Source organism: Lichenostomus cassidix, chromosome 1Ab (assembly GCF_008360975.1).
Source record: "Lichenostomus cassidix isolate B80296 chromosome 1Ab, HeHo_3.0, whole genome shotgun sequence".
NCBI classification, from domain to species: Eukaryota; Metazoa; Chordata; class Aves; order Passeriformes; family Meliphagidae; genus Lichenostomus; species Lichenostomus cassidix.
The window spans coordinates 9250718-9278047 of NC_139481.1; the positions used below are offsets into that span (position 1 = coordinate 9250718).

Below are 27330 nucleotides of genomic sequence, written 5' to 3' on the forward strand. Positions count from 1 at the left end.
TTCATTATTTTTATTTTTAAAAAATACTGGGTTTTTTTTTTTTTGTATGGAAAAGATCGGGAAAATGCTGTGACAGAGAAATCCTGGCCTGTCACTTGCTGTGCTTAAAACTCTTACGTATTTCCTGGTGATTTTGTTATTTGCTTGAAAATATAAAGCATCTCTGTATAAGTTTCTTGAGGCTGGCTCCCTGCTATTTGGAAAAGTTTGTTATTTTTCAAATTGCCTCTCTTCTTCTTTGACACAAGTCTCCCAGACTTTATTCCCAATGCTACCTCAACCTTTTCGTTCTTGCTTCTCCAAACTGAGCAGCAAAGCTCAACCATCAACAGAAAGTAAATACACAGAATTTCTTAAAGCACACGCAGTGATGAAGAAATTTGAAACCTGGTGACTGAAGGGACAGTCCTCACAACTGACTGTTCCAGAATCCTTGTGTCAGTCCAGAGACTTTTCCTTATGTTTTTGTGTTGGTTGTCTGTGGGACATCTTGGGGATGATTATTTTATTAGATAGAAGGAGTTTGGTGTATTGAATGGTTTTAAGGAGGTTGCTGTTAATGTTCCTTGCTGGTTACCTATGTCATTTCTCTACTTTTCCTTCTGTTGTGAGCTGAATGTGAGTGCATGTCATTGTGTCAAGGCATCTGGAATCCTTCTTGCTTACTGTGCCTCATCCAGGTCAGTGTGTATTTGTTTGGTACATCTCATCACTGTGTCTCCTCTTTTCTCCAGTCCTCATGTTTGCTGCCCTGGTAGCAGTGTGCTTGGCAGTACCAATTCACTTTAGATGCTCAGAGTTCCTCAGCAAGACTTCTAAAAGATGGGGAGTATTCCCTTCCCAGCTCAATGACATCATCTTCCAGTGTGACAATGCATGGGGTTTCTTACCAGTGGACTCCCACATGGATATTTCTTTCCACAATGTCAGCAGTTGCTCAGTGGTTTCCACACTGGGATTCTGTGGCAGGTTGCCACAACTTATCAGTGGCCACCTCTGCTCTGAGTCCTGTTCCTTAACTGGAGGTTCACGAGGAACTGGTTCAGCTAATTAGTCAAAGCTGATGTAGTCCATCCTTTCCCTAGTGTGCTAGTGCTTATATTTATTTGATTTTTGGTCTGAACTGGTTCTGGATGATGGCTGACTGAAATTACTTTTTGGCAGGTGGTGGGGAGAGCTCGGTAGCCTTCTGCTGGTTTAGCTCCCTGCAGTGTCTTGCCGTGGCACGGGACAAATGCTCGAGCCAACGCAAAAGAGGGGTCGGGAACTGCCAGCTGGAAGTGGAGCTGGGGAGAAAGGAGATGGCTGCAGCCACAACTTGAGCAGATCCAGCAGGCTGCCAGTGAAGGGGGGAGAGCTGCTCCCCCTCCCAGCTCCCTGCTGCTCCCCTTATGTCAGCTTTGGAATTTGCTGGACCACTTCTTGAGTTGATTCAACTTGCTAACCCAGTCAAACCTTTCGCTGACGTAGTGATTTGAATCAGCTTGGGGAGGGGCCCCTAACTAAGAGAGGGGGTAGAACAGCATTGCTGGGCATTGAGAATGAGAAAAAACGATCTGGGGGAAATGAGACTCTGCTAATTGCTTTAGCTAGGCTTAAACTCCCTGTTAGTGAAAGGGAACGAGCATGTTGAAGGTAACACTGACCTCGCCTCATGGCACCCAGAGCTGTCCTGGTTGCTGAAGGTGGAAAGGAGAAAGTGGGAATTCATGGGAAAGGCCACTGAACTAGTTAAAGAAAAGCATGACAAATTCTGACAGCTTAAAGTTGCCACTTGAAGACCAAAAAGATTAGAAAAACTTTTTAGCTGGTAAAGTGCTTGTTTTATGTTGGTCCATCACTTCGCATCCTGTGGGCAGCAGCATTTTTATGCCTGTAGCAGATGCTCACAAGTCAGATGTACAAAGCAAGACCTGAGAAAACAAGAGTAAGGAAAACCAGACTTGAGTGTTTTGGGATTAGCAACTTTCAGTAAGAGAGACAGGAGTTGCAGCCAAGAGAAATACATGGTGCAAGAACTGGAGTTTGATGACGAGAAGAAGGATGCTGGTGCAGAATTCTGGTTGTAAAAGTGAGACAAAAAAGACAATGTCTGGACTTTAATACTGAATGCGGTAAACTTCGGAAAGGTCTTATGTGAACACTGGAGTTAAAAACCAGTTATAGGCTCAGTGATCACTACTGGCAGGAGTTTCTTATGATGTAAATTATTTTGATGCTGTTGAAATGTGTTAAACTTGAGTTTTTGTAACTTTTGTGTTCTCTAAGGAAACATTCATTCCTGCTGGTGGGTACAAAAAACCCCCTTATTTTATAACTAAGCATAGCTTTTGCTGTGTATTGGGTTCTAATTTACTTTAATTAGAAGAATAAACTGCATGTAGACCTCTCAAGTGGTAGAGAACATGGTACTATTCACTACTGTTTCTGCTTTTGATTTCCAGTATGGGTATTTTTTTCCTTTTAAAAATATGTGCTTCTCTTCAGTGTATTGTAGTTGGTTGCAATTACAATATATTTTATTATGATGTCCATAGAAAGAGAAATAAAAACTTGTAGAGTACAGCTTCTTAAAAAAAAATCAGAATTGTATCTTTTTGCCCCATTATAAGTTAAACTGCAAAATAATTGCCCAGCTTTGAAAGGAGATTCTCTTGGATCTTCCCAGGTTATTAGTATAGTTCATAACTTCATAATTCAAGAAAGCCATCTTTTCAGTGTCCTGTGCTTTCGAACTTGGGATCTTCTGGCACAATTTTCCTCTTGGCACTGCTGTTGGAGTGAAGTAAATGCAGAAATGATACTAGGTACTAATGCTGCCAGCTTCAGTTACTTAGGGCTTTATAGCACATTGAAGCCTTCGTGTTTTCTGGGAAGGGCTGGAGGTGGTGGGGAAACAAACCTGGTTTTTATTATTTTGGTGATGCAGGCTTCATTCCTGAATGTCGCAACGAATTGGAAAGCTTAACATCCTCATCTGCCAGCCCCTTGGAATGTGTTACAAGTTGTGGCTTTGAATGAATCTGCATGAAGCTACAGATCCTAAGTGTAGCTGTGTTCCTCCCGAGCTGCCGTTGAGCTGAGCTGTCTCGTTGATGCAGAGGTGTTTGTGTGCAGTGCCTGCTCAGCCAGTCGGAGCTCCAGCAGGAATGAGTAACCTCTGCAGCGAGGCTGTGTGAGGCTCAGCAGTGCCTTCAGGCCTGCTGATTACCTGGTGCTCCAGTTCGCTGCCTGCTGTGTGCTTGGGTGCTCCGTGCTGCACATCATAATGGAGCTCCTTCTCACCGCTGTGGGGATTTACTTTTTTCCAAACACTGTCTTATTGGAGGAAGCTGTGCCAGCTGGGTGCACACTCTTCTGTGTGCACTACATGACACTGAGCTGGCTGTTAGCTAGATTTTTCAGGTTACAGCTGTAGGCAGGCTTTGGAAAGTAAAGTGTTTTATTGTATTACAATTTTTTATGCCTTTCAGTTTATTGAATACTTATTTTCTGAATTGTGTGGTCATCAGAAGCTATCTGCACTTCAAGAAAATGTCCTGTAATTAATTTTAAGTCTTAAGGGGTGGGAAATTATGCAAGAAAGGGAAGGAGATAGCAAAATAAGGTAATAATAAATTCTTAATATAAGGATTCTACATCTAATGTTAAAAAGTCTACCCCTTCTCCATGGGAAAATAATCTCTAAACTGATTTTTTTTTTTTTTTTTTGTTTTCACAACAAAAAACTGCTTTCTGGAGAAGGGAATACAAATTTAGTATTATTAAAACCAAGGAAGTTTCACCCCTCCCTTCTTCTATTTAAAGTTCATAATAAATCAGGTTATATTTACTGTTTCTAAATTTAGGATGGCAGCCTCAGCAATTTACTTTTCTTAAAAACCAACAAAATTCCCATCACCCCAAAACATATGTAGCAGAACTGATTTAATTGCTGGTAGATGAAGGAACTTTCTTAGTTCTGTCAGCTTCTCCCAATTCACATGTGACAGTGTCTTTGAGAAATTGTTTTGTGATAATGAGGGGAGTAGTCTGATCTTGGAAACCAGGCTTTGAATTTACTGAAGTTTGTTCATATTTCTTATTTCAGTGTGAGTTTGTCATACAGGGAACTGTAGCTCTTCTGGCAGTGTGGCCCTTGACATTATTGACCCACACACGTCCCCATACATGCATATTATACACAGCTCTATAAATGTGGACCTGTTGGTTAGGACATCCATCCTGCTGCAAGTTTGAAGGGCCCACCTATGCTGAGAAATAAATATGCCAGATCCCTGTGAAATTTGTGTGGTGACAGGTAGAGGAGCATTTATGGATCTAAAATGCCTCTGTACAGCTCTGATGCTAAAGTTTCTGAGTAAAGGCAGGGAAGGTTAGAAATGTTTTCTGATAGTGGATTTTAAAGGATGTCATTGTCTGCTTTATACAAATGTAGTATTTTTCTCAACCTTTTGTTGAAGTAGGAATGAGGCTGGAATTTTCATAATGCTATATATAGCTTGTGGTTAAGGACAATTAAGCAGGCATATTACATTTAAGAAGCTGTCTGTTTTCATGGTTACTACTTTACATTAGTCATCTTAGGTGTTGTTATGAAAAATACAGACTGTGCAAGCTGACAGAGTAAGCAAATAAAGCATGTAAAATAAAGGCTTTGTGTTAGAGAACTAAGCAGGAATGGTAGAGCTGGGTTTAAAAGAACTGCGTTGTCCGTTCCTATAGATTTATTTTTCTCCCTACCTCCTCCTACCACCTTCAACATTCTAAACCAACATTTACCTCATGCTGTGCAATGGATTTGGATTTTTATGTACTAGATGTAAAATGTCTGATATATATAATTTTGGGGAGTATTGACAATGCAGGTGGTTTTGACAGCTTGACATGAATTATGCTTTTGTAGAAGTGGGGTGTATATTACTACATCCTGTAAAGAAAAATAATCCTTGCTCAGGTGAGCCAGCACTGAGTGCTTAGACAGCTGTTTTACCCGTGTCTTTCTGATCCTCTACAGAGCAGTGTCATTTGGGCACTTCAAACCTCCATTTTCTTTGTTCTCTCCCTTCTTCTTTAATGTTATTTTAATAAATGCACAGCCTAGAATAGTGAGCTGCCCGCTACAAAGACTTGTAACCAAGTTGAAAAGCTTTGAGCCGGTGCTTATTAGTCAAAGTTCAAAATGTCTCCCTAGTATTTCTTCTTTTTATAGAGATGCTCTTAAATCAATAGCTACCAATGGCCTGATGCACCATCATAGTGCAAGTTGTGCTTGACATGAGTGACATTAACACGTGTCTGTGTCCCCCGTTTCTGTCCCATGTGCAGCCGCCCCGCTGCTGCTGTACGCGAACCGCCGGGACCTGCGGCTGGTGGACGCTGCCCAGGGCAAGGAGAACGCCACGGTGATCGTGGGGGGCCTGGAGGACGCGGCTGCCGTGGACTTCGTGTTCCTCAAGGGCTTGATCTACTGGAGTGATGTCAGCGAGGAAGCCATCAAACGGACCGAGTTCAATAAATCCGGGAGCGTACAAAACGTGGTCGTTTCTGGACTTCTGTCACCCGACGGGCTGGCGTGTGACTGGCTGGGGGAGAAGTTGTACTGGACAGACTCGGAAACAAATCGGATTGAGGTTTCTAACTTAGATGGATCACTGAGGAAAGTTTTGTTTTGGCAAGAATTGGATCAACCCAGAGCCATCGCCTTAGATCCTGCAAGAGGGTAAGTCTTGATTAAAACAAAATAGTTAAAAATACCAGAATTTGTACTATTTCTCGTTTAATGATGATAAATGCTGTTGTTGAAGTTATCCTCAGCCATTTTGCATTATTTGTTTCTCTTTCTGTTGGTGTGATTTGCAGACTTCTGAAATTGCATTCAGATTGGTTTGTGAGCAATCGAGAATCATCAGACTTTCAAAAACAGTACTAGAAGCTTAGTTTGGCTGTAGTGCAGAAGATTAGCAGAAATGGAGAAATTCTAACTTAAAACCTAGTACAATCTGTTTTGCTCAAAAGGCTGTCAGCTGCCTGTGGACAGACTTGTGCCTCTCTGAAGTGTCAAGTGGAATTTTTTTTAACTTTATTTATTCACTGTTGCTATTAGTGCTTTATTGAACCATCTGAAGAAACAGGAGAAGTCAGCCTACTGTATTAATAACAACTTGAGATGTGTTTTGAAGCTTAATCAGAAAATTTACAAGAGAGGCTCCTTTCCTCACCCTTGGGGGAACTCCTGTTTAAAAAAAATCCTGTGTTTTTGCCTGAGCTCATTCTGGAACTGATGTTATCTTCTCAGCTCTCATTTGAGTCTCTGGATGTGACTCTTCTCAGTCTGTTCTTGGGATAAAGCAGTGTTTGCCAACAGTGGAAAATTCAGTGGAGTTTTGGTGATGTTACATAAATGGCTAGCTTGAGGTTACCCCTCAAGTGACCCACAGGCAGTCATCTGTGATAAAGTGGTTGGGAGAGCCAAAGTGAAGACTTACAGAATATCCTTGATGCTGTGTAACCTTTTGATGATTTTTTTTTAATATAAATTTGTAGTATAGAACTTATTTTTACTATCTCCTTTTTTTCCCCTGAACAAGCAAGAAAGTTTATTTACTGTACTGCCATTTCACGTATTTTTTCAGCCAACTCTTTTTTTGGGGGGAGAAAGCAGTGACTTGTTTCTTTGGAAGGATGAGGGTTGTGTTTTGCTGCTTGCCACTTCTTTGCAATATAATTTTTGTTTGGCTTTTTTCTTCCAAAAGAAGAAAATCTCTGCAAAACATGGCTTCTTTCCTGAATTTCACACAAATACCATATCTTGGATATTTTCTTTTACAGTTTCAATGGTCCTTGGACAACTTATAAACAGAAAATATGTTTGTTTTCCAGTACATATATTTCAAGCTTTGGAAATAACAAAAGGATGGAAGTATGCTTTTCCTGTGCATTTACAACTTGTAAATTGCAGCCAGTGATAGTTAGTTTTACTTCAGTAGATTCTAAAACCATTTAAGAGGGTAAGGAAAGTGTAATGCTCATGACTTTTCTACCCACTGTCCTGAAAGTGAGAGAAGAAGGAAGGAAAAACATAGTCAAAGTGGCTTTGATTTGGCTTGTAACCAGAGAGAATGAGATTCTTGTTGGTTAGGAGTAAAGCACTGTTGTGAAGCCAGCTGGTTTTTTTTTTAGAACAGTATTTGTATTTTCTGATTGCACACAGTGATATGTTCAGCGATCACAGCGCTTTAATCTTTCTTAGGACTTTGCACCAAGACAAAAATACAGGAAGAAAAATGAAATAGATAAAAAGTAAAGCAAACCTGTAACTTTTTCCATACTGATGAGCTGTTAAAGCAGTATGAGTAAACACTTCAATATGCTGAAATTAAACAAAACAATTGAAGCAAAAAAAAAAAAAGCAAACAACAAACCCTCTTCCCCAACCCAAACAAAACTCCTCTAACCAAAACAAGAAAAGCCCTCCAACAACAGTAATTTAGGGACAAAATATTTTCTTTCTTCTGAATTTTTTAATAGGTCACTTGCTAAATTGTTCTATGAAGGGTATGTTTTAGGAAGGTAATGCAGCAGTATATCCACTTTCTGGTTTACCATATTGCAGGGGCAAAAATTGCAGTTCTCATATGCAGTTTTATAGCAGAAAACCTTTCAGCTTTTAATAAATCTGGTTACATTTCAGAACAGCCTCCAAAGCTTGAAACATAGGTGGAAGAGAGACATGAGCACAGAGATGTAAATTTGAAAAGATAAATAATTAATTCCCCAAACTGTCCTTGTATGCATGCTTCTTTCACTAGTATTTATGGGTTTTAGCCCTGCAATTGTCTTTTGGCTTCAAGATGTTGCCTGGCAAATATCGGTAGGAATAAGCCATAAAAAATTCTAAGAGCCGTTAACAAAATCTGAAACATGGAAAAGCAAAACTTCTCTCATTCTCCTGCAGTCTAATCCTCCTCCTGTTATGGGTCAGATGATGTTTATTTCAGATACAATTTTATAAACGTGCAATTCATGGAAAGAAATTATTTCGCAGCAAAACTTAACACTAATGCTATCACTACCAACAAGTTCAGTTTTTCATCAAAGTTAAATTGCCAAAGTAGTTGGTTTAAAGTAGCATATATCAAGTATTTCATTATGAAGTGGATTTAAGTCCCAAACTATTAGCCTTTTCTGTGGTTGGATGTGTATTTATTAAGTGTATCTATCTTGCTGAAAACATGAGAATGCCTAATTGGAAGTGAAATGTTAACAGTATAGACTAGCAAAGATATCTACGCAGTGATGAATAATGCATTTTCTTGAAAGTGTCCCACCTAGGGAAATACAGTAAAAATTAAATGTTTCACCAATTTCCTGGTCTTTCTCAGATCCTGCTGCTGTAGGATACTCCAGGGTTGTGAAGGTCACTGCTCAGTGCTGCTGTGATGCTTTGGAGGAATTCAGAGCATGTTACAGAAACAGTTGAGGCATTAAAGAATAAGTGGTTTGGGTAGCCTTTACTTCCACTTGCCAAAACCATCAGGTGATTGTGTGTGAGATTCTGTGTGAAACAGATACTGGAGTAGAAGTTAGACTTGGTTCCCATGTCTCTTATCAGTAATAAGAAATGCAATAAATTTACTAATGGAAAATATTTCTTATTTGGTAACTGAGGCTCAGCAGCCAAGTCTGATTTTTTTACTTACTGTAGGAAGGCATTAAAATCTGAAACATCTATATTCCTCTTACTGGCCATCTCCTATGTACATTTGGAGGTTTGAGCTTCTCATTGCTCATGTTCATACACTATGACTTAATTTTTTCAATTGCCTTGATACTCAATAAAATACTGTGTGGGTAGCAGGGGAGAGAAGGGCCTGAGAGTTGAAGGTGAGGGGAATGGGGTGTTTGTTCAGCCTTCTTTTGAAGTGAGCCAGCAGATTTCAAGAAGGCTCCTTGGTCCTATCCGTCCTTTCCAGAACTGTTTATTCCTGGCTGGTGTTAAACACCAGACCCTTCTGAATAAGATCTGCAGCTGGGAGTAACAGTGACACTTTAATGGGGACTTTTTGCCAGGAGAAGACCAGGTGTTAAATCACCAAGTGCAGGAGAGCAATCACTAAGTGCAGGAGATTTAAGAACAGCTCACATAAAAGTTGAACAAGTGGAAAAGAGGTTTTTCTGCTTCAGCACCTACGATGAAAAAAAAAAAAAGGCATATCCAGATTCTTGAGCAAGTACTGCTTTAAAGTGCAGTACTGTATGTCTGTACTGCTGTTTTCTTGTGGTGTTGCATTGGTTTGTTGTTGGGGGGTTGGTATGTTTGTTTTTGTTTTTTTAATTTGTACAGCCCTTTTGTCCTCTTGGTAAAGACTTCATTATCATAGTTACAATTCCCCAAAAATTACCCTGTAGACAACTTGATCAGCTTTCTTCCTAAGGAGCACTATCAGAATGAACTGGCTCTTCTCACTTCTACATGTATTGTTCACCACAAAGGGAATTTTAAGTGCCTCCTAGAAGTGGTGACTAATTGCTTGCTTTTCAGGACATGTTTTAAATCAAGTGACTATATAGAGTTACCTTAATTGTTAAAGTCTTGTAAAACTTTCGGGTTGTAAAGGTTTTCGGTTAATGAATGGAATTAGAGCACAAAGAGCTACAGCACTTTTTATGGCAGCTGAAGTTGATTTCTGGATGAAGTACTTTGAATGTTGGGAAAGATCTTCAGGTTTAATGGGTACCCCTCCCACAGCAGACTTTCGTTTTTTTAATACAAAATCTTCACAGGGAACGCATACTTTCTTTATGGACCTGCTTCTTTTCGTGTTTTGGAAGTTGGAAACTGGTGTGTGAGGATGTCAAGCACAAAAGCAACTGTATTACAGGCCTTACATCTGCATGTTGTAACAAAAGATTCATGGAAAGTGGTTGTACTTTTTCTGAGTGGTAGCTGTTGTACAACAGTATAAGGAAAGGGAAATGGACAGTTCTAATAACAGTTACAGTGCCCCTGATTTTGAAAAAAAAAAGGAAAAAAATTAGAATTTCCCTGTAAATTCACTTGTAACAGTGTATTTTTGTTTGCATGCAAGTTAACATTACATAAAATGGCACTTTGGATGTAAATTCCCAAAGTAATACAAATAATTGAAGGCTTTTCTTCATACCTTCTCTTGCCTGGTGCCACCTCTCCCCTGAGCAGATTATTTCTGACTGGAAATCTTTCTGCTGCTCCTCTGCTGACAGTAATGTTTCACAGGTGACAGATGAGTGCACTCAGTGAGTCGTTTGCTGTATAGGCTGGCCTGTGTACTGAGGAGGTCATTTGGAGGTTTTAGAGGTGACATGTAGGCAAGTCATGAGATCTGCAGACTCCTGTGGTATTGGCACATTCATTTATAAGGTGTATTTCATCTTTCTTTGCCTAAGGAGGCTTTGTGGACCAGAAGATGTTGTTGGTTGCAAGTACATCACTAAATTCTGGTAACAGCTAGAATATGAAACAAACCACAAGGTATTTTGGGTTACTTGAAGATTGCAGCAGTATTGCAGAGGTTGTCCTGATGAAATTGCATCAGGAGTGGCCTACCTTGCCTCTTGGGACTGCATGTAACTCTGGGAAGATCTAAAATGCAGCTCTGCTGTCATTTGTAGCTAGGTGATCCTTGCACAGGCACTGCTGGGTGACCTGAATCTCCAGGCATGGCCTTTCAAAGCAGAGAAGGTTGCCTAGGCCAGGATTAGACTGTGTGATTCAAAATGCAGCAGGGTGCAACACTTCATCCTGCAAGAGCCTAGCACAGCGTCTGGAATGGCCTTGCCATCTCCTGCCCCAGAACTACTGTAGCTCCCTTTGCTGCTCAAGTGTAAGCCATTTGGAATTTGGCTCTTGGTCCTGTGAAGGTCTTTGTGCCTACTGGGAACAAGATCAGACACTATTCATTTACTGTAATAGCCTTGAATTTTAACTCTAGGGGGTTATTTGTTTGTTTTTCTTTATGGTTTGTTTAGTTTTAATCTCATTGACAGGCTGTTAATTTTCAAAGTTTTCTTATAAGAACTTTGCAAAGTTTGTTTGACATTGGTCATGTATGGTCAATATGATGCAAGTTTCCAGTCCTATGCTAGGATATTCCCATGTTGGATAGATGCAGAAACTGTAAAGATGCCATTTTATTGCACAGTTTAAAATGTTAGTTTCTTTCTCACCATCTCTCTTCTCCTCATGTGAAGGAGGAGGTGAAGGAAGGTAACCAGAAACCCACATATTTAAAACAGAGTGAGGACTTGGAGAGGTGACCTCTCTTGTAAATCTGGCTGTGCTGGTTTGAGATGTTACTGCCACTGTCTGCCTGTCCTCACCCTACTGCCAGAGGTTGCCAGGAACTCGGAGGAACATGCTTGCTAATATATTTTCTTTCATATATTTTCCCCTTGTGGAAGGAGAGGGGAGAGATTTGGCTCGCTAGAAATCAAACTAGAATGCACAGAACTGATTTCTGCAGGACAAACATTTTTCTTAAAGACTCACGTAACAAAGTTATAGATGCTTTCAGCTGTAGGCAGGTTTGAAAACAGTGTTACATCCCCACCTCCTCCATTCAGTTCTTGGGCTAGAAAGAAATGCTGTGGACTGGATCAGTTGGGAGCTGTGCTTTCTCTCCTGCCAACTTTCCTGTGAAAAAGTCAGTAGCATCTTGCAGCACTGCAGAATTTGTCAGAACACTTCTTTGGCTTTTTTTTTGCTTTATCTTCAGTTTCAGACTTGTTCTGAAGATACCATATGTAAATATGGTGTGCAAAATGATGGTCTGTTGACAATTTAAGGTAACCTTCAAGAGGATGATTGCTGTCACTTAACAGGTACCTCAGTGTTGCAGTGACAAGGGTGACAGGAATTAGTTAACTGTATGCAACTTGCTGTTAAGTATCAATGTATCAGAGTATACTTCAGATATTTGCATGCAGCATATATTTAATAAGTTACAACTAAGTATTTAAAGTAAGGTAGTAATTTCAGGTCTGCATGAATAACGTTTGGTGATGAGTCTTTGGGTATGCTTCTGTACCTGCAGTTTCAGTCCCTGTAATTACAACTTAGCATCCAAGTCTAGACTAAGAAGACCTGTTGCATTTAAAAAAAGAAAAATCATGATTTTTGACTTCTGTTATGCATGATGTTAATTAAAAAACTATTTTTCACACACTTTAAGAAATGAAATAGTCCTAAGACAACTTCTAATAACAGGAACTCAAAGGGATCATATTAATTTACAGCAGAGTTATAATCTGATATGTTGTTTCTTCTGTGTTCTTGCTTGAGAAGTCCAAAGTAGCGTTGCTTGTTAAGGAAGCAGAAAGGCTTTAAAGGAATGTCCATGCAGTTTCTGGGGAAGGGGCCAGAGTAATAAAAAGAACCCCAAACCCTACAAATTATCCTTCTCTTCCCCCAGATGTAACTTACATAACTTGGCAATGTTTGTCAGGAAATCATTACTTCAGAATCCAAGACAGCTGTTAAGGCTTGTAGCAGGGAGCTTGTGATTGCTCACTAAAACCATTGCAGCTGACTGAGCTTAATAATCACAAGGAATTATTTTTATAATTAAACTTGGTGAAAAGTTTTGTTTGTGACCTCTTTGCTATCTCAAGGCAGGATATTATAGAGGGGATTTTTTCAGAAATGATGATGAGCCTTGCAGACAATGTGTGTTAAGACAGATATGCACCAGAAACATTTATTGGCAAAATTAGCCTTTAGTGATTACAGCCTGTTGCAGTGTGGTTTAAACTTTCTTCATGCATCCTGCAACCATCTTCTTGCCTTTCTCAATAAGCTTCACTGCCACAAACACGCTTTCTGCCATGAGATGGAATTATACTCACAGTTCTTGCTGTGATATATTAGCCAACACACCTGAACAGCTGACAAGGGCATTTGTAACCCTGCAGAGCCAGCCTGAGTCACAGTGGGGCAGAGGAGTGTGCTAGTGTCTGGCCTTACCATGGAGTGCACAGATGGAAGAAATCTTACATTTTCTTCATGTAAAATAAAGGTAGTCTTGATGGGTTGTGGATTGGGTGTGTCCTCCCTCTGTGTTTTGGGGAGTTACTGAAATGTGTCCAGTTTTGAGTGTAAAGTTTGGTCCAAACTGTAGAACAAAGATTTCGATCTGTGTTGTAGAAAATGAAGCAGAAAGTTGCCTTTGTTCCTCTGGAGGATGTTGATAATTGGATTTATGTTTTTGACAAAAAAAGATTGATTTTTGGCTCATTTCTTGAAGAAAGCTGATGAATTCCTTTGCTAGCATGATTTGAAACAGAGTGATAATATTCTTTTAAGTAAACTATGGATTAAGTTTGTTTAAAAAATGAAAATCAGAGCATTCAGCTGTATGAATTTTCAGCATGATTACCAAAGAATAAAGTCTATATTTATTTGGCTGCATTCCTGGAAAAAAATAAGACTATCCCTGTGGGGAATGAGTGTGTTTCAGTACTGCCTTCTCTGTAGGATGGTCAGATAAAATGTCACAGGATAATACATTGTACAGAGGACATTGAGCAAAGGCAGCTTTTACAGTGCAGCCAGTGAGAAAGGAGGACATAGAAGGGACAAATGTGGAGATGGCCTAATAAAATACCTAAATGTTTTGAGAACTTGTGTAGTGACCCTGGGACAGGAGCAGATCAGAGTTGGTTCACATTACAGAGTGCCAGAGTTGTTAGCTGAGCCTGTATCTAAACCAGTACTGTTTTACCATTTCAGAATCTGTGTTTATTTTATATGTCCTGAAAATCAGCTAAGCAAAGCAAAAGTTACTGCTTTGGATTTCTGCTTGACACTTGGTGAAAGAAATTACTCCTTTTAACTCTTTGTTGTATAACTGTAGCCTAAGTTGTGAGTTTCTGATCAGTGTGTTTCTTTGGTAGTGGATGTTCCCTTCCAGGTTTTTTTTAAACATCTGGCTCAGTTGTAGGTGTTCTGCAGTGAAGGAAAGCAGTAGGAAAAAACAGAGCCTTGTCAGTGGGAGCAGAGTCACTTCAGATGATCCAGGGATGCCGTTCCACAGTATTGCTCTAGATTTTAAACTGATTTTAAGCCGTGTACTTTAAATGCATATGTGTGGGTGAGAATGTATATGTAATGTGTGTTTGTGGTGTCTGTGTCTAGTTAATTGTATCTCATACTTGAAACAGTCTAATTGTGTTGTGCCTTAAAACCTAAAACCTAAACAAACTCACAGAACATCTCCTTCCCGCCCCCCAAAATAACCCCAACCAAAAAACAAAACACAAACAGCAAACCCCAAGTGCCCATACATATGGAAACCATTTTTCCCCTTGAACTGGTGAGTAGAAATATAAAGAATAGTAACACATTTTCTGGACTTTAATGGTTTAATTAGAATCCTTCTAATACTGCTCTCTTAAAAAAAAAAAGTCAGCACTCTGGGCCTCTCTCTTCCACCCTCCTCCCCCGCCTCCTTTCTTTCCCCAGGGTTGTTTAACACATACTTTACATTTTCATTTCTCATTTTCATTTCTCATGGGAACCGTGTCGTTTCTCACTTTTACATCTTAATTCCATGTTTCAGCATAAAGTATTAGTTGTATTAAGTTTTCTCTGTCACTTCAAGCAAGAAGTAGTAAAGATAGGAAATTATGCAGCTAAGAGCACTGTTAAGTCGAAGAGCTTTTTTTCTAAATAAATCTATGTTAAGTGTGAAATTTATTTTTCTTGTTTAAAGGATAAGTAAGATCTCTGCTCTAGTACATTGTTTAAAAATTCCCTCAAAATGCAAGAAAACTGTCTTGCAAATTAAGCTTGTGGTGATTCTTTTGCAATGTATTGTAGCAAAGCATACAAATGTCTTCAATTCTCGAGTAGAAGGTTCTTTTCCTATAAACAATATGTTTGTCATAGAATAAAACTGTGCCTTGTATCATGATCTAACCTCCAGGTTAAATTCTGGCCAACTTACTCTTGTACTAAAAGATACTATTTTGATATTTCTGTGATTTTCAGCATGCGTTTTTCTTGTATGTGGTAAAAAATTTTATATCTGTGAAGTACATGTTTAGATCTGGGTATAAGCCTGGTTACCTGGGGTAAAAGTTGTGCAGTGGGAGGGAAATTACTCCAGAGGCACATATGGTTTATAAAGTAGTGGGCTCTGGTAGGTCTTGAACTGAAGAACGTGCAGATTCATCAAACAAAACCTGCCTGTTTCACACTGCAAACACATGAAATGTGATGGAGCTTGAGCACTTGTTAACAGTCCAGAGCTGTCTGGTTTTTACTGTCCCTGCTTATGTTGGTAAACTGGTGCTTCACCTGATCATGAGATGTCACATAAATGTTCTGTTCACTGCATGCAAAATACAGGCTGTGCAGTAGTTTTACTGTGCTTTCCTCATTCAACAATTTGTCGCTTTATTGCAGTGGGATGATTTAAGCCCTGTTTTAATCAGTATTTCAGAATGTGCTTACTGTGGCCAGAAGTGGTAGCTGGAGGTTCTGACTGAGCATTTCTCTTGCCCTCTCTCCACACGAGTGTGAAAGCAGCCTTGACTGAGGAGGATTGCTGGATGTGGTGTCCCAGCCAACCCTCAGCACTGAGCTGGCAGGCGAAGGATGGCTTGGCCAACCAGTCAATACTGTAACCAGAGATTTGTTTCAGTAAAGGTCTGATTGCTGCTCATAACCACTAAATGCTTTAGCATTAAATAAATTATATAGTCCTAATCAACATTTTATAACTACAAACCAAATTTGGACTTAAATGATGGATACTATGAAAGCATGAAAGTACAATGTGTTCTTGAGGTTTGACAGAAATTTGTTACTTAACTAGAGAAGAATGGTCTCCTTGCATGAAATATGTTTTTCTATTTCGAGGCAGAAATGAGACTTGGAAAACTGAGCTCCTAAACTGAGGCAAATGAGACTTGAGAGTTCTTCATATAAAAATATTTGTTTTAATGTAATTAAAATTGATGATCTTTCATCAGCTTATATGGCCAGAGCATTTTGCCTACTGTTTAATTAGACAGAGGGGAGTCTTATTGATAGCCATGAAATATAAGGTTTTGTTGATAGCCATGAGAATAAGGTTCTCTTTGCTTCCAATCACAAGTTTCCCTGGCTGGGGCAGATCCTCTATAAACTGATGCCCTATTGTTGCTAGTCCTGTCTTCTCTATATCCCACTTCATATAAAATGGCTGCTATCAGCTGGTCTCACACAGATAATTATCTAATGAAAGTTAAAAAAGGAAGATCCAGATCAGAATATGGAGGATTTCTATGCATCAGCAGTTTCAAATGTCCAGCAGGATGTACCTGAAATAGAGCCAAGCAGTGGCTGGAAGAAAGGCTCGGTAATTTCTGAGTTTTGGTAGGCTTTATGGTCATCTGTAAAAAGACAGAGCCTTCCTATTTTCTCCAGTATGAATACAATTACAGGTGCCTGCAACAGGGTGGAAAGTTTTAGATTTTTGAGCTCTGGCTCCTGTTGAAGTTCTTTGTCACTCTTCTGCTTTCAAAGCCTGGTCCACTGCAAACAGCTGCTGAATTTCTTATCTGTAGAGTTCACCAGTGTAATATTGGCAGTGCATACACCAAATGATCTATGAATAAGGAGTGCCTGAAATCTGTTACAGAAGGCAAGCCATTAAAAACTAAATGGAGTTACAGAAGAACTTGGTTTGGGTGTAGGTCTTGCAGAGTCTGTGAAGCCTTTGGACTTTCATCTGGAGTCCTTTACAATCATGTTTGTCGCTGCTCTTGTTTTACCTAGCACTTTGTGGTCCTGGAGCTAAGGGATTGAAACAGCTATCAGTGTGTTTGGAAAAGATGGGGGAGAGAGAAACTCCTTGAGATACTCTAAAAGGAAGTTTATGAAGATCAGCAGTAAAATTTGTCGCATTGGAAAATGCTGCCTGGCAGCTCTTTATAGACTCGCAGAAGTCCTACATTTAAGGGAAAAAAAAAAAAAGACAAAACAAAAGGCAGTGACCCTGAACAATTCAACAGTCTTTATGAGAGCACTCCTGAAATCAAGTGGAAGGTGATCTGTGGTGGTTACTTGATGTTTAAACCTTGACTTGAGTGCTGCCTGTGTAATGTTAAACTCATGAATGACTTGGCTTGATTCTTCTGTTGCTGATTTCCAGGACTAAATTTGGTTGGGGATTGTTATTCCTAAATTTACAACTGCCTGCTCAAGTAAGAAAAAAAAATTATTTTGTACCAGCAAGAATTTGCAGAGCCAGTTAGCTATAACTTAAATTTATGAAGTAAATAGACTCAAAAAAGAAAAAAAAGTTGTACTAATGGAAATGTCAGTAGTATTTTGAAAATTGGTGTACTCCGTGAAATTTCTGCATTAAAAAAAGCTAGTTAGAAGCAAATATTTGGGTTTTGAAGTGGAGGAAGAGACTTTTTTAGAAAACATACTTCTCAAGATCATCTAATTGTGCCATTCTTTTCTTTCCTTCTCTTCCCTCCATTTGCCCGTACCACATACACCATCCACTTTTCCTACTTTCAGTTATCAAAGTATGCTTTACCATTAACTTTGGGAAGGAATGTATGTAATGTAAGCAGTAGTATATCCTCTGGGGTTGTGGCTTTTAAGTGCTTTTCTTTCTCAAGGTCTGTTTTCTGCAGTATCTTTAAAGTGCTCCTTAGAATCTGTTCTGTGAACTGTCTAGTTTTTCTGGCTGGCTTGTTGTGGTAGACCATGCAGCTTGGACAGATAAAATTACAGTATTAATAGTTATTTTGCCATGGCAATGTTGACTGTGCTGCTTATGTAGAGAACTGTGGTTTTGCACAAAGAGTTTGTGGCATTCCAGTGTCCAGACTTAAATGATTGTTTTCTTAGTGCAGGACCTAGACACTATATAAAACTTCTTTTCAGGAACTGCTGGATGTGATCTTCACGGTTTTTCCCCTTGACATGGTAAAGGAGATGAACAAGCTTAATCTATGTCTTTTTTTTCTTTTGAATAACCAAAATCACATTTAAAACAGTGTAAGTGATGACTGCTCTCCCCTATGTAAGTATATGCCAAAATTGGCTAATGAAATAAAGTTTAGTTGAGAAGTTGAAAAATGCCCAAGCTACGTAGTAAGAAACAAGTATGTAGTTAAATTTTATGCTTGATAATTTTTAAAATTCATTTTAGCAAAAGGAATGGCTACCTTTTTCTTTTGCCCATATGTCTTTCTTGCTAATGTATGGTTCTTGTGAAGCATGAAACTTGCCATTTTCATGATTTTCTGTTGCCTCTAGATAAGTTTTCTTTGGTGCTGTGAGCACGGTCAAGAAGTTCACATGAATGTAAGACAAAGCTTGTCAAACATATGTTGAGTGAATGCTTGACTAATGTTTTTATGATGGAAAAGTTCTGGGTCCTTTTTTTAGAAACAATAAGAAAAATCTATGGGAACAATTAGCCTTTTCATGACTGGCTTTGAAGCTATTACATGACTTGTTTCTTCATTTCAGCCTGTCCCTCTGGAATTACAAAGTCAGTGGCATCTATTTTCTCAATGCTGTTGAGAGCTGTGTACTAATCTTCACAGACTTTGGTGTTTTCTTTTGTTGCTAACTGTGACGTTTTAAGTGAGTAAAAAAAAAAAAAAGTTTAATGCTCCAAATCATAATGCAATATGAATAATTGATATTTCCAGAGAATCAACAAAACTTTGTGAGCAAACCATGTGCGTAAACCTTTTGACCTTAAATAGTTCTACTTCACCTAGAATTACCCTGATTTGCATAACTGAAGACAACACAGTTTTAACGTAGTTGTGTTTCTATGCCTGACGAGAAGTCATGTAAGTTAAGAAAGTGGTAATTTAGGGCCTGGTGCAATCTCCACCTAGACATTTATAGGCTAAGTTATGCAAGTCACATGCCCTGTTATATAGTTAATTTGATTACAACACCTTATTCAGTGTTTCAGCCACAGGAGCTGTTGACAGAAATGGCCACGCCCAGTTTTATTTCAGAGTGTCTTATTTTTCCAAGACTTTTTTCATGGATAGATTTGTTACCCTCTTTAGGATTCAAGGTGCTTGAAGTTGTTTTCAAGAACTGAAATTCTGTATGGTCAGCTGGTGATTTTAGAGATAGTAGTGGGCGTGAGCAGCCTTCTGTGACTGAATTCAAGCTTGTGTCTATTGCTGTGTTAACAAGTGGGAAGTGGAATGGGATCCAGACAGGAGCTTTTAACTTAAATAACAACAACCTGTAGTGAAGACAGTGTGACCTGATACAGTGTTTTTCACAAATGCACATGAACACCAAGCCCTGTTTTTTCTCCTTTCTACCACTTCTTTGCAACCAAAGTGTTTTGCTACTATTCCTCTTATGAGAAGTTGGTTTCACATATCATAAGAGGAAGCAAACCTTGTTTTTGTTTTGCTGATCACTTTTTAAGAGTTCCATCTGCTCTTTCAGTCTTTACTCTGTATTGTAGTGTTTCATCTGTGTCACTCTTGACATGTTCCAGAGTCCATTGGATGAATTTGTTTAGAGAAGCTGTTCTTTTATTTATGTCTTTAGAAGCACAAGAATGGGCAAAACATGTCAGCAAAAGTAAGCTGAATGATCCCATGGACAAACTTTTGTCACTGCCAGAAGAAAAGTACCATTTGATTGAATTGGCATTTTAATGCTAACACTGTGTGTATTCAGTAATAAAATTGTCTTCCCCAATCTGTGACAATTTCCAAGGTGACTGTGAGTGAGGTTAATGTACTGTACTGGGAGTGCTGTTCATAGAGACTTGGGCACTTTTTTTAAAAAAAATGTGTAACTTCTTTTTTGCATAGAAACACTTTACTATAACACTGTGTGATGTGGGGAATGTTTGTGTGAGTAATGTCTGTATCAAAACATGGAAATAGTGGCTGCTAGGCTGGAACCAGGGTCCACTTGGAGGCATCTGTTGTCACATGCACTTTGTTCTGGGTTGGTGGGTAGTGGGTTTCTATCAAGGATAGCTTGAAAATCACAACAATTAAATTAAATTGGTGGTTTGTTACCCGTAAGTCAATGGACTGCAAGTTTGTTGGTATTGTAAAGGTCTATATGTAAGCTGGGAAATGAAGTTAGGAAACCTAGTGACTGAATATTTTAGTTGAGGGTGAGATTCTATTTCATTTAAAGTTAAAAGCTGTCAAACCACTTGCATAGATAAATAGACAATCTCTCAAAGGAAGGTTGCTGCGTGTAACTCTTGGTATAATGAATGCTTAGCTCCTGTGATTAGCAGCAGAGTTGGCCATGATACAAAGTGCAGGCATACAGACAGTATAATAATTCTTGAAATATCAACAGCTGGTTTATACAAGTAAGTCAGTGTGTAGAAAATAATAACTGTATATGGTAGCGTTGCATCATTCAAGCCTCAGAACTTAATTCTCTAGATAAGGAATGTTTAGGTACAGATTAAGTTGAATACTTTATGCCATGAAATGGCAATGGTTACAAGCATGTAACTTCACAAAAGCTTCACGCATTTAGTGGTGTAATATGTCTGAAAAGAGCAGAGTTTTAGTAGTGGTGCAGTCTGCCTTATCACTGTAGTTGAGTGCAATGAGTGATTTGTGTATCACTGAGCAAATACTCTGTGTACTACATCTTTCAAGGGCTGGATAATTGAGGATTTTGTTTGTGGTTCTTCTTTGTGTGGTGTATTGTGGTTTTGGTGTTTGTTTTGATGAGAAATTCTGAGCAAATCACTATTCCTGACTCAGCTTTCTTTTTCAAGACATTTGCTGTTATTTAGCTGGTTTCTGAGCACAACATAGTTCTGTGCTTTTCCTTTTCCCTTCTCCCACTGCTGCAGATTCCTGCTGGAAGAGGTGCTGAGATTCTCTCTTGTCTGAATTGCAAAGGCCTGGGCCAAAGCTGTACCAGCCTTTAGTGATTGTTTTAAAGCGTGTGGAGCAGCAGCTGTGTTGTTATATATTCATTCTAATAGCACTCTTGTCAAACAACTTAGATTAATTAGAAGGGCAAAAGTAAAAATGTGTTTCAAAACCTAAAATTAGTGTAAACGCTTTGGGGAGCACTTTGGGAGATTCTGAAACAGACTCTAGGAATGTTTGTGATAAAAGCATTCTTTGCCATTGCTGCATCCTCCACTGTAAAAAACATGGTGCTAATGTGCTGCTGAGCTGTCTAAAGAAACAGAGGTTCTGACCTCACTTCTTAATTTGAGGAGATAAATTATATAAACTACATTAAACAGTGGAGTAAAAGCTAACGCTTTCATTAAAGGATTTGCAGTTAGTTGAAGTTGGTGTGGAATAATCTGACCATTTATTTCTGTTGAAATGCAGATTCATCAGAATTGACATTTTTGCTGGAAACATTTGTTTTGGCAACTTTCCATCGTGCTGACATCCTGGGTCGCATGGTTGGAGCCTTGAGCTTCCTGTTTCAGTCATTCCACAGTAGGTAGCTGTAGCTGCCGAGGTGGCTGAGGATTTTCAGCTGTGGCAGTGTTGTGATCTCACTGTCTTTAGCTGTTTCTATCCACACAGATCTTTCAGTTTTAAATGTTGTCGTCACATGCTGTTCCAGTTCAGTGATAACTAAGCAAGGCTTAGATGACAGTAGAACACCTACTGCTAAAGAAGGGTACAGCCCTTTGCACATCCCCAGTTCTCATTCCTTTGTCAGCTCTTCTGCCTTCTGGCTCCGTGGTTTGTCCTGCACTGGGTATTGCCTAGATGGAAGGTAGGATCAAGGCTTGCCAAGGTCACCAGAATTTTAATACATGTCTTGCAGGCCCTAGAAGGCTGGAGGGTGATAAAAATGCAGGTTTGGGGTATATTTTTCGTGAGACAAAAACAGAGGAGCCAAAGAGAGATGGAGCCTCTTCCCCTTTTCAGAAGTTTAGCTTCCTGTGCTGATTGACCTGTATACTTCCATTGTATATTCTGGTTGACACATAGGGATGCTAATTACCTGTTAGCTATTTTCACAGGCAATCTTTTTTTTAATAGTTACTAGGCTGTTGTATCAGTTTTCTGATTTTTGCTCACTGGTGTTTTTTTCTCTAAGGTTATTACAGACTTCAGGACGTTTTTCAAGTTCTGTGTCACCCTTGTTTAAAGGTCTGATTTTCATGGTGACTTAATGGAGTCCACACTATGAAATGCAGAAACATCCATCTTTATTACTTGTCAAAAGCAATGTCATTAATTTACTACATCAGCCTTCTAATTCACCCTGTGATTTGTTCATCTTTTGTCTCAACACTAAGCAACTTAGTTTGTGAAAGTTGTATTGTCTTTAATAGACAAAGCACATGCAAAGGGGGAAATATACAGTTATTAACAGACCCTTTTTATCATTTGGTAGATGTTCTTGCTCCATCAGCTTCTAGCACAGGATGCATTCTTGCTTCTAAAAGTGGGATTGGGAGAACAGAAAAAAAGTAGCATCACTGTACTGCCAAAATAAATAGCACATGGGCCTCATGTACCACTCCAGTCTTGTCAAGACAGCTGTTAACTAAACGTTTGAGCTACTTAGCAGTGTGGGGATTGGATACTACTGTGGTGGGGTGTCACAGTTAGTGACACGTTGTTCTGCAAACTAATACCTGTTTTCTCTGATAATTTTGTGTTAAATATGCACAGCTCAAAAACAGTCTGGGCACAGATTAGTGCTTCCCATGGAGGGTTGAAGCAAAGGAGCAGCAAGCCTTTCCCATGAGAGGTGCTAAAAGAGCTAATGTTGCTCTGTCCAAGAAGTTTCATCAACATCTCTGATGGCTGTCTAGCTTTCCACATATTTCATGCGTGGATATCTGCAGCCTCTTGCTACCTCTGGCAGTGTGATTAAAAGCCAAAAGTTGTTGGTGATAGATAGCAATTTTCACTCCTGACCTTAGGTCACATGTAAGAGTGCAAAGAAAAGGGTTGCTGCACAACTTTGTTGTACTCTTAATTAGCTCCTCTGAGGTTACAGATTTATGCATCTGAGGTTTATGTAGCTGAGAAAAGCAGTGTGCACAGCTTTTTGCATTGAATGTATGAGATTGGGTTATGTTAAACTAATACTGAGCACATACAAAAAGCTGATGGGTCTAGGAGCTGAGAGAAGGCTAAAAACGGGGAAAAAGCAACATTGGTAGCTAATATATGATGCATGTGTGCATACTGCAGGTGTGAGAGTCACTCTGAATTTGACCTTTGCAATTTGTTGCTTAGTTTTGGTCAAGCAGGTCACAGCTTCATCTCGCAGTGACCTCCCTACCTGGTGGTGTTATGCAGGTCTGTAACAGGGCACCCACATGGGACAGACCTTGCCCCAAATGCTGTGCCTGCTGGACATGCTTCATTCAGTGCCTTTGTTTTCATTAAACTTCAAGGAATCTAGCTAATCTCTGCTTTGACAGAAGTTTTATATCTCTAGAAAGAGCTTCCTACACAGGAGGAGATGATTGCCCTGCTTAAATACAGAAGTTGGTGACTTCACTTAGTCCCAGATATAACTGCCTCAGTAACACCAGTTTGGATTGGTGACTTCTTGCCTTTGAAAGGATAAAAAAACCACAGAGTAACCTCTCATTAGGATTTAAATGAAAGGTCAGTTCTTGCCAAACTGAGCAAGCCTTATTTCTTTCACTGTTATCTGGGACCTCAAGAAAGGAAAAAAATCCTTTTTCCTTCTGTTTGACAGCCAGAAAGTGATTTTTGAGGGGAGACATTCCTTTGCCATTCTTAGGTACTTAACTGCCTGAGTTGAGCTAGTCACCTCAACTCCCTTTACAGCCACCTCACCTGCCTTTACAGGCTCTGGAGAAGAAAGGGTGGCTTTCTCCTTGGGCTGAGTCAGAGCAGTATTGTAACCTCTGTAAAAAGATACTTCTTTCCTCCTTTTGTTTCAGGAGCCTAGCTGGTGAGCTCACCCTTTGGAATTGGGTTTTAAAATTGGACCTTGTGATTAGTGCCACTTACCCTCAAAGGAGTCCGATTATTTAGAATTAATAACTATTTGTTTCAGTGCCAAATTTGCTGAGCGCAGTTGCTTCAATGGACTGTAAAAATGAAGGAGGAAAAATGTACGTTCTTGTTTTGAAAAATTACTGTAGTTTAACAATTCAGTTTAAAAATCAAAATGTCCCTGCAATAAAGCAAACCCCATAAATGTGAGTTCATTGCACAGTTTCTTGAGGTAAAAGACTGAGCAAAGGGGTCATCTTGCTCTCCTATTCCTGTTCGAGAAACTGGAGCTTCCTAGACAAGTAGGAGGAACTGGAGATCTGCATGCAGCCACAAGGCTTTGGTCTCATTGTGATTGCAGAGAATTGATGGGTAGCTCCTGTGACTGGAATGTTGGCGTGAAGGGCTACACACCGTTTGGGAGAGACAGAGCAGGGAGGAGCAGTGGGTCAGAGAACACGTGAACAAACTTGGCATGCATGAGTCCATGGGCCCTGACAGGATGCATCCATGAGTGCTGAGAGGGAGCTGGTGGAGATCACAGTGAGGCCACTCGCGGTCATCTTGGAGAGGTCATGGAGGTCAGGAGAAGTGCCTGAGGACTGGAAGAAAGCAAATGTCACTCCAGTCTTGAAAATGTGCAGGAAGGAGGGCCCTGAGAACTATTGACCAGTCAGCCTCACCTCAGTCCCTGGAAAAGTGATGGAGTGCCTCATTCTGGAGGCCACCTCTGTCCACATGGAAGAAAAGGTGATCAGGAGCAGTCAGCATGGGTTTGCTAAAGGCAAGTAATGTTTAACCAACATGATTGCCTTCCACGATGAAACAACTACTTGGATGGTAGTTGTGGAGCAATGTATATTGTCTGCCTTGACTTCAGTAAGACTTTTGACACTTCCTCACCGGCAAGCTCAAGAAGTGTGGGCTGAATGAGTGGGCAGTGAGGTGGGCTGAATGAGTGGGCAGTGAGGTGGGCTGAATGAGTGGGCAGTGAGGTGGGCTGAATGAGTGGGCAGTGAGGTGGACTGAGAACTGGCTGAATGACAAATCCGGGAGGGTTGTGATCAGTGGCACAGGGTCTAGTTGGGGGCCTGTTACTAGTGGTGCCCCCAGGGCTAGTGTTGTTTAACTTGAGTTCATCAGTGATTGAGTTCATCAGTGTGAGGTGTCGATGTCTCCTCAGCAGTTCCCTGATGGAACAAAGCTGGGAGGAGCAGCCGATAGCCCTGAGGGCTGTGCAGCCTTCAGAGAGACTCAGCCTGGGGAGATGGGCAGAGAGGAACATTCAGCAAGAGCAAACCAGGCCCTGAATCCTGGGCAGGAACAAGCCCAGGCACCAGCACAGGCTGGGGCTGATCTGCTGGAGAGCAGCTCTGGGGAGAAGGACCTGGGGCTCCTGGGGGACAGTGAGGTGCCAAGAGCCAGCAGTGCCTGGGGGACAAGGAGGCCAATGGAATGCTGGGGTGCTTTGGGAAGAGCAGTGTCAGCAGGTCAGGGAGTGATTGTGCCCCTCTGCCCAGCCCTGTGAGGCACATCAGGAGTGCTGTGTGCTGTTCTGGGATCATTAGCACGGCAGGGACCTGGAGCTCCTGGAGCAGCTCCAGCAGAGGCTGCAGGGGTGAAGGACCTGGAGCATCTCCCTACCCAGGAAAGCTGAGGGAGCTGGGGCTGCTCAGCCTCGAGAGGAGCCCAGCTGAGAGGAGCCCTCAGCCCTGGCTGTCCCTGGCTGCAGGGAGGCTCTGAGCAGGGCCAGGCTCTGCTCCAGCAATGGCACCAGAGGGACAGGCAGGGACTGAGCCCAGGGAGCTCCACCTGGACATGAGGCAGAACTTCTGTCCTGTGCAGTGACTGAGCACTGAACAAATTGTCCAGAGAGGCTGTGGAGGCCCCCCATCCCCCCTTTTAATAGGAGTCCTCATGGTTATTATGCACTGATGTCTGAATTTGCTTTGGAAAATCTTCTATTAGATGTTAGCCCAGCATAGAGGAGCACTGAAGGGCTCTAAGTAGAGGAGATTTTTATACTGAAAATCTTAAGGGGATAATAAAGTCATCAGTATGTAGAACCCTGTAATTTTATGTATTACTTGGAATTTCAGCTTCTTAGCTTCCCTGAGTACAGAGCATGGTATTGAATACTATCCTAGAAAAGGGCTTGTTTACAGAATGGATTCTTGCTGCTCTGGAAAAGCTCTTTCTCAAGCAAGTAGTTACGTCAGCTCACTCAGCCGGTCCTGTAGAAATGAGACAGTTAGATTTGAGGTGGAAACAGTATCTTGATGCCCTCACCCTCCTTGGAATTTCTAAGTTGTGACTTGGAGATCATCATTTTTGCCGGTGTGGGAAAGGGAGTAAATTAAAAGAAGCTTTTAGGAGGTATCTACTACTGTCAATAAGTCCATTTTCTTTACCCATGCTGTGGAAAAAATGCAGTGCCTCTTTTCTTGGATTTTCAATTAGTAAAGTTTAGCTAAATATGCATTTTTTCCACTATCAAGTAACAGAGTATATCTTTCCAGTCTAGCTATCTCTTTTATGCAATGGTGTGGTTCTGTCAAGCTCTTAGTGGTAGGTGTTCAGGAAGGTTCCCTGTCAAACCATCCAGGAGCACTCAGGCAGTCAGTCACTCTTGCACCGCCCAAGCTGGGACTGAAGCTCCTTCCAGCTGCACAGCCCACACTCACAGGCAGACCACATTACCCATTGCAGAGTGTCAGATGTGTTGATCCTTCACATAATTTTCTCTTGGTGCAATATCAAAATAACAGCTGGAGTGGGGTTCCTCTGAGGGGGGACCTGAACAAAGGAAACCCTGGGCTTTTACACCCTCACAGTCAGAGTGCAGGAAAGCCTGGGGGATGTCACTGGGTGTGTGGTCACCTGGCTGTGCCACAGCTCCCTGTGCCCTTTGTTATCCAAAGGTTGGTCCTGTCCTGGCAGCTCACAGGGCAGTCCACAAAACAGAAGAGGAGCAAGGATATAGAGAGTTAAGACTCCCTTGAGTAAGTTCACCATCTATATTTCTTACACACTTGGGGGAAATTCACACTGTCGCCACCACTTCTGTATATTATTGGAATTACTCTGTTTGAATTCCTTCATATAATTAATTTTCTGAACATATTTTTGTCCTTAGTGGCAATCCCACACTCTGGGTTGTTTGTTGGTTTGGTTGGTTTTTTGGTTTTTTTTGTTAAGCTGCAGAACTGGAGATCCATTTTATTACCATTCAGTTCAGAGAAGAGTAGTTAAAGAGTAATTGTCAATAAAGCAGATTAAAGCCTTTGGTAAAATTGGATAACAACCATGAAGGGATTACTGTTCATGACTTATAACAAAGGAAAGTATTAT

General features: G+C 40.4%; 1 protein-coding gene across 4 annotated transcripts in view; it reads left to right on the top strand.

The window, feature by feature from the left end:
- The window catches only part of LRP6 (LDL receptor related protein 6), a 120478-nt gene that overhangs the window by 9460 nt on the left and 83688 nt on the right, over positions 1-27330 (top strand). For 3 of the 4 annotated variants that reach the window (XM_085049719.1, XM_085049720.1, XM_085049721.1), the window contains exon 2: positions 5329-5722. In XM_085049719.1, coding sequence (XP_084905845.1) covers positions 5329-5722 — 394 coding nt within the window. Of the gene's footprint in view, positions 1-5328; positions 5723-12951; positions 13056-27330 lie in introns of those variants that run through there. The other variant, XM_085049722.1, reaches the window with a different exon arrangement.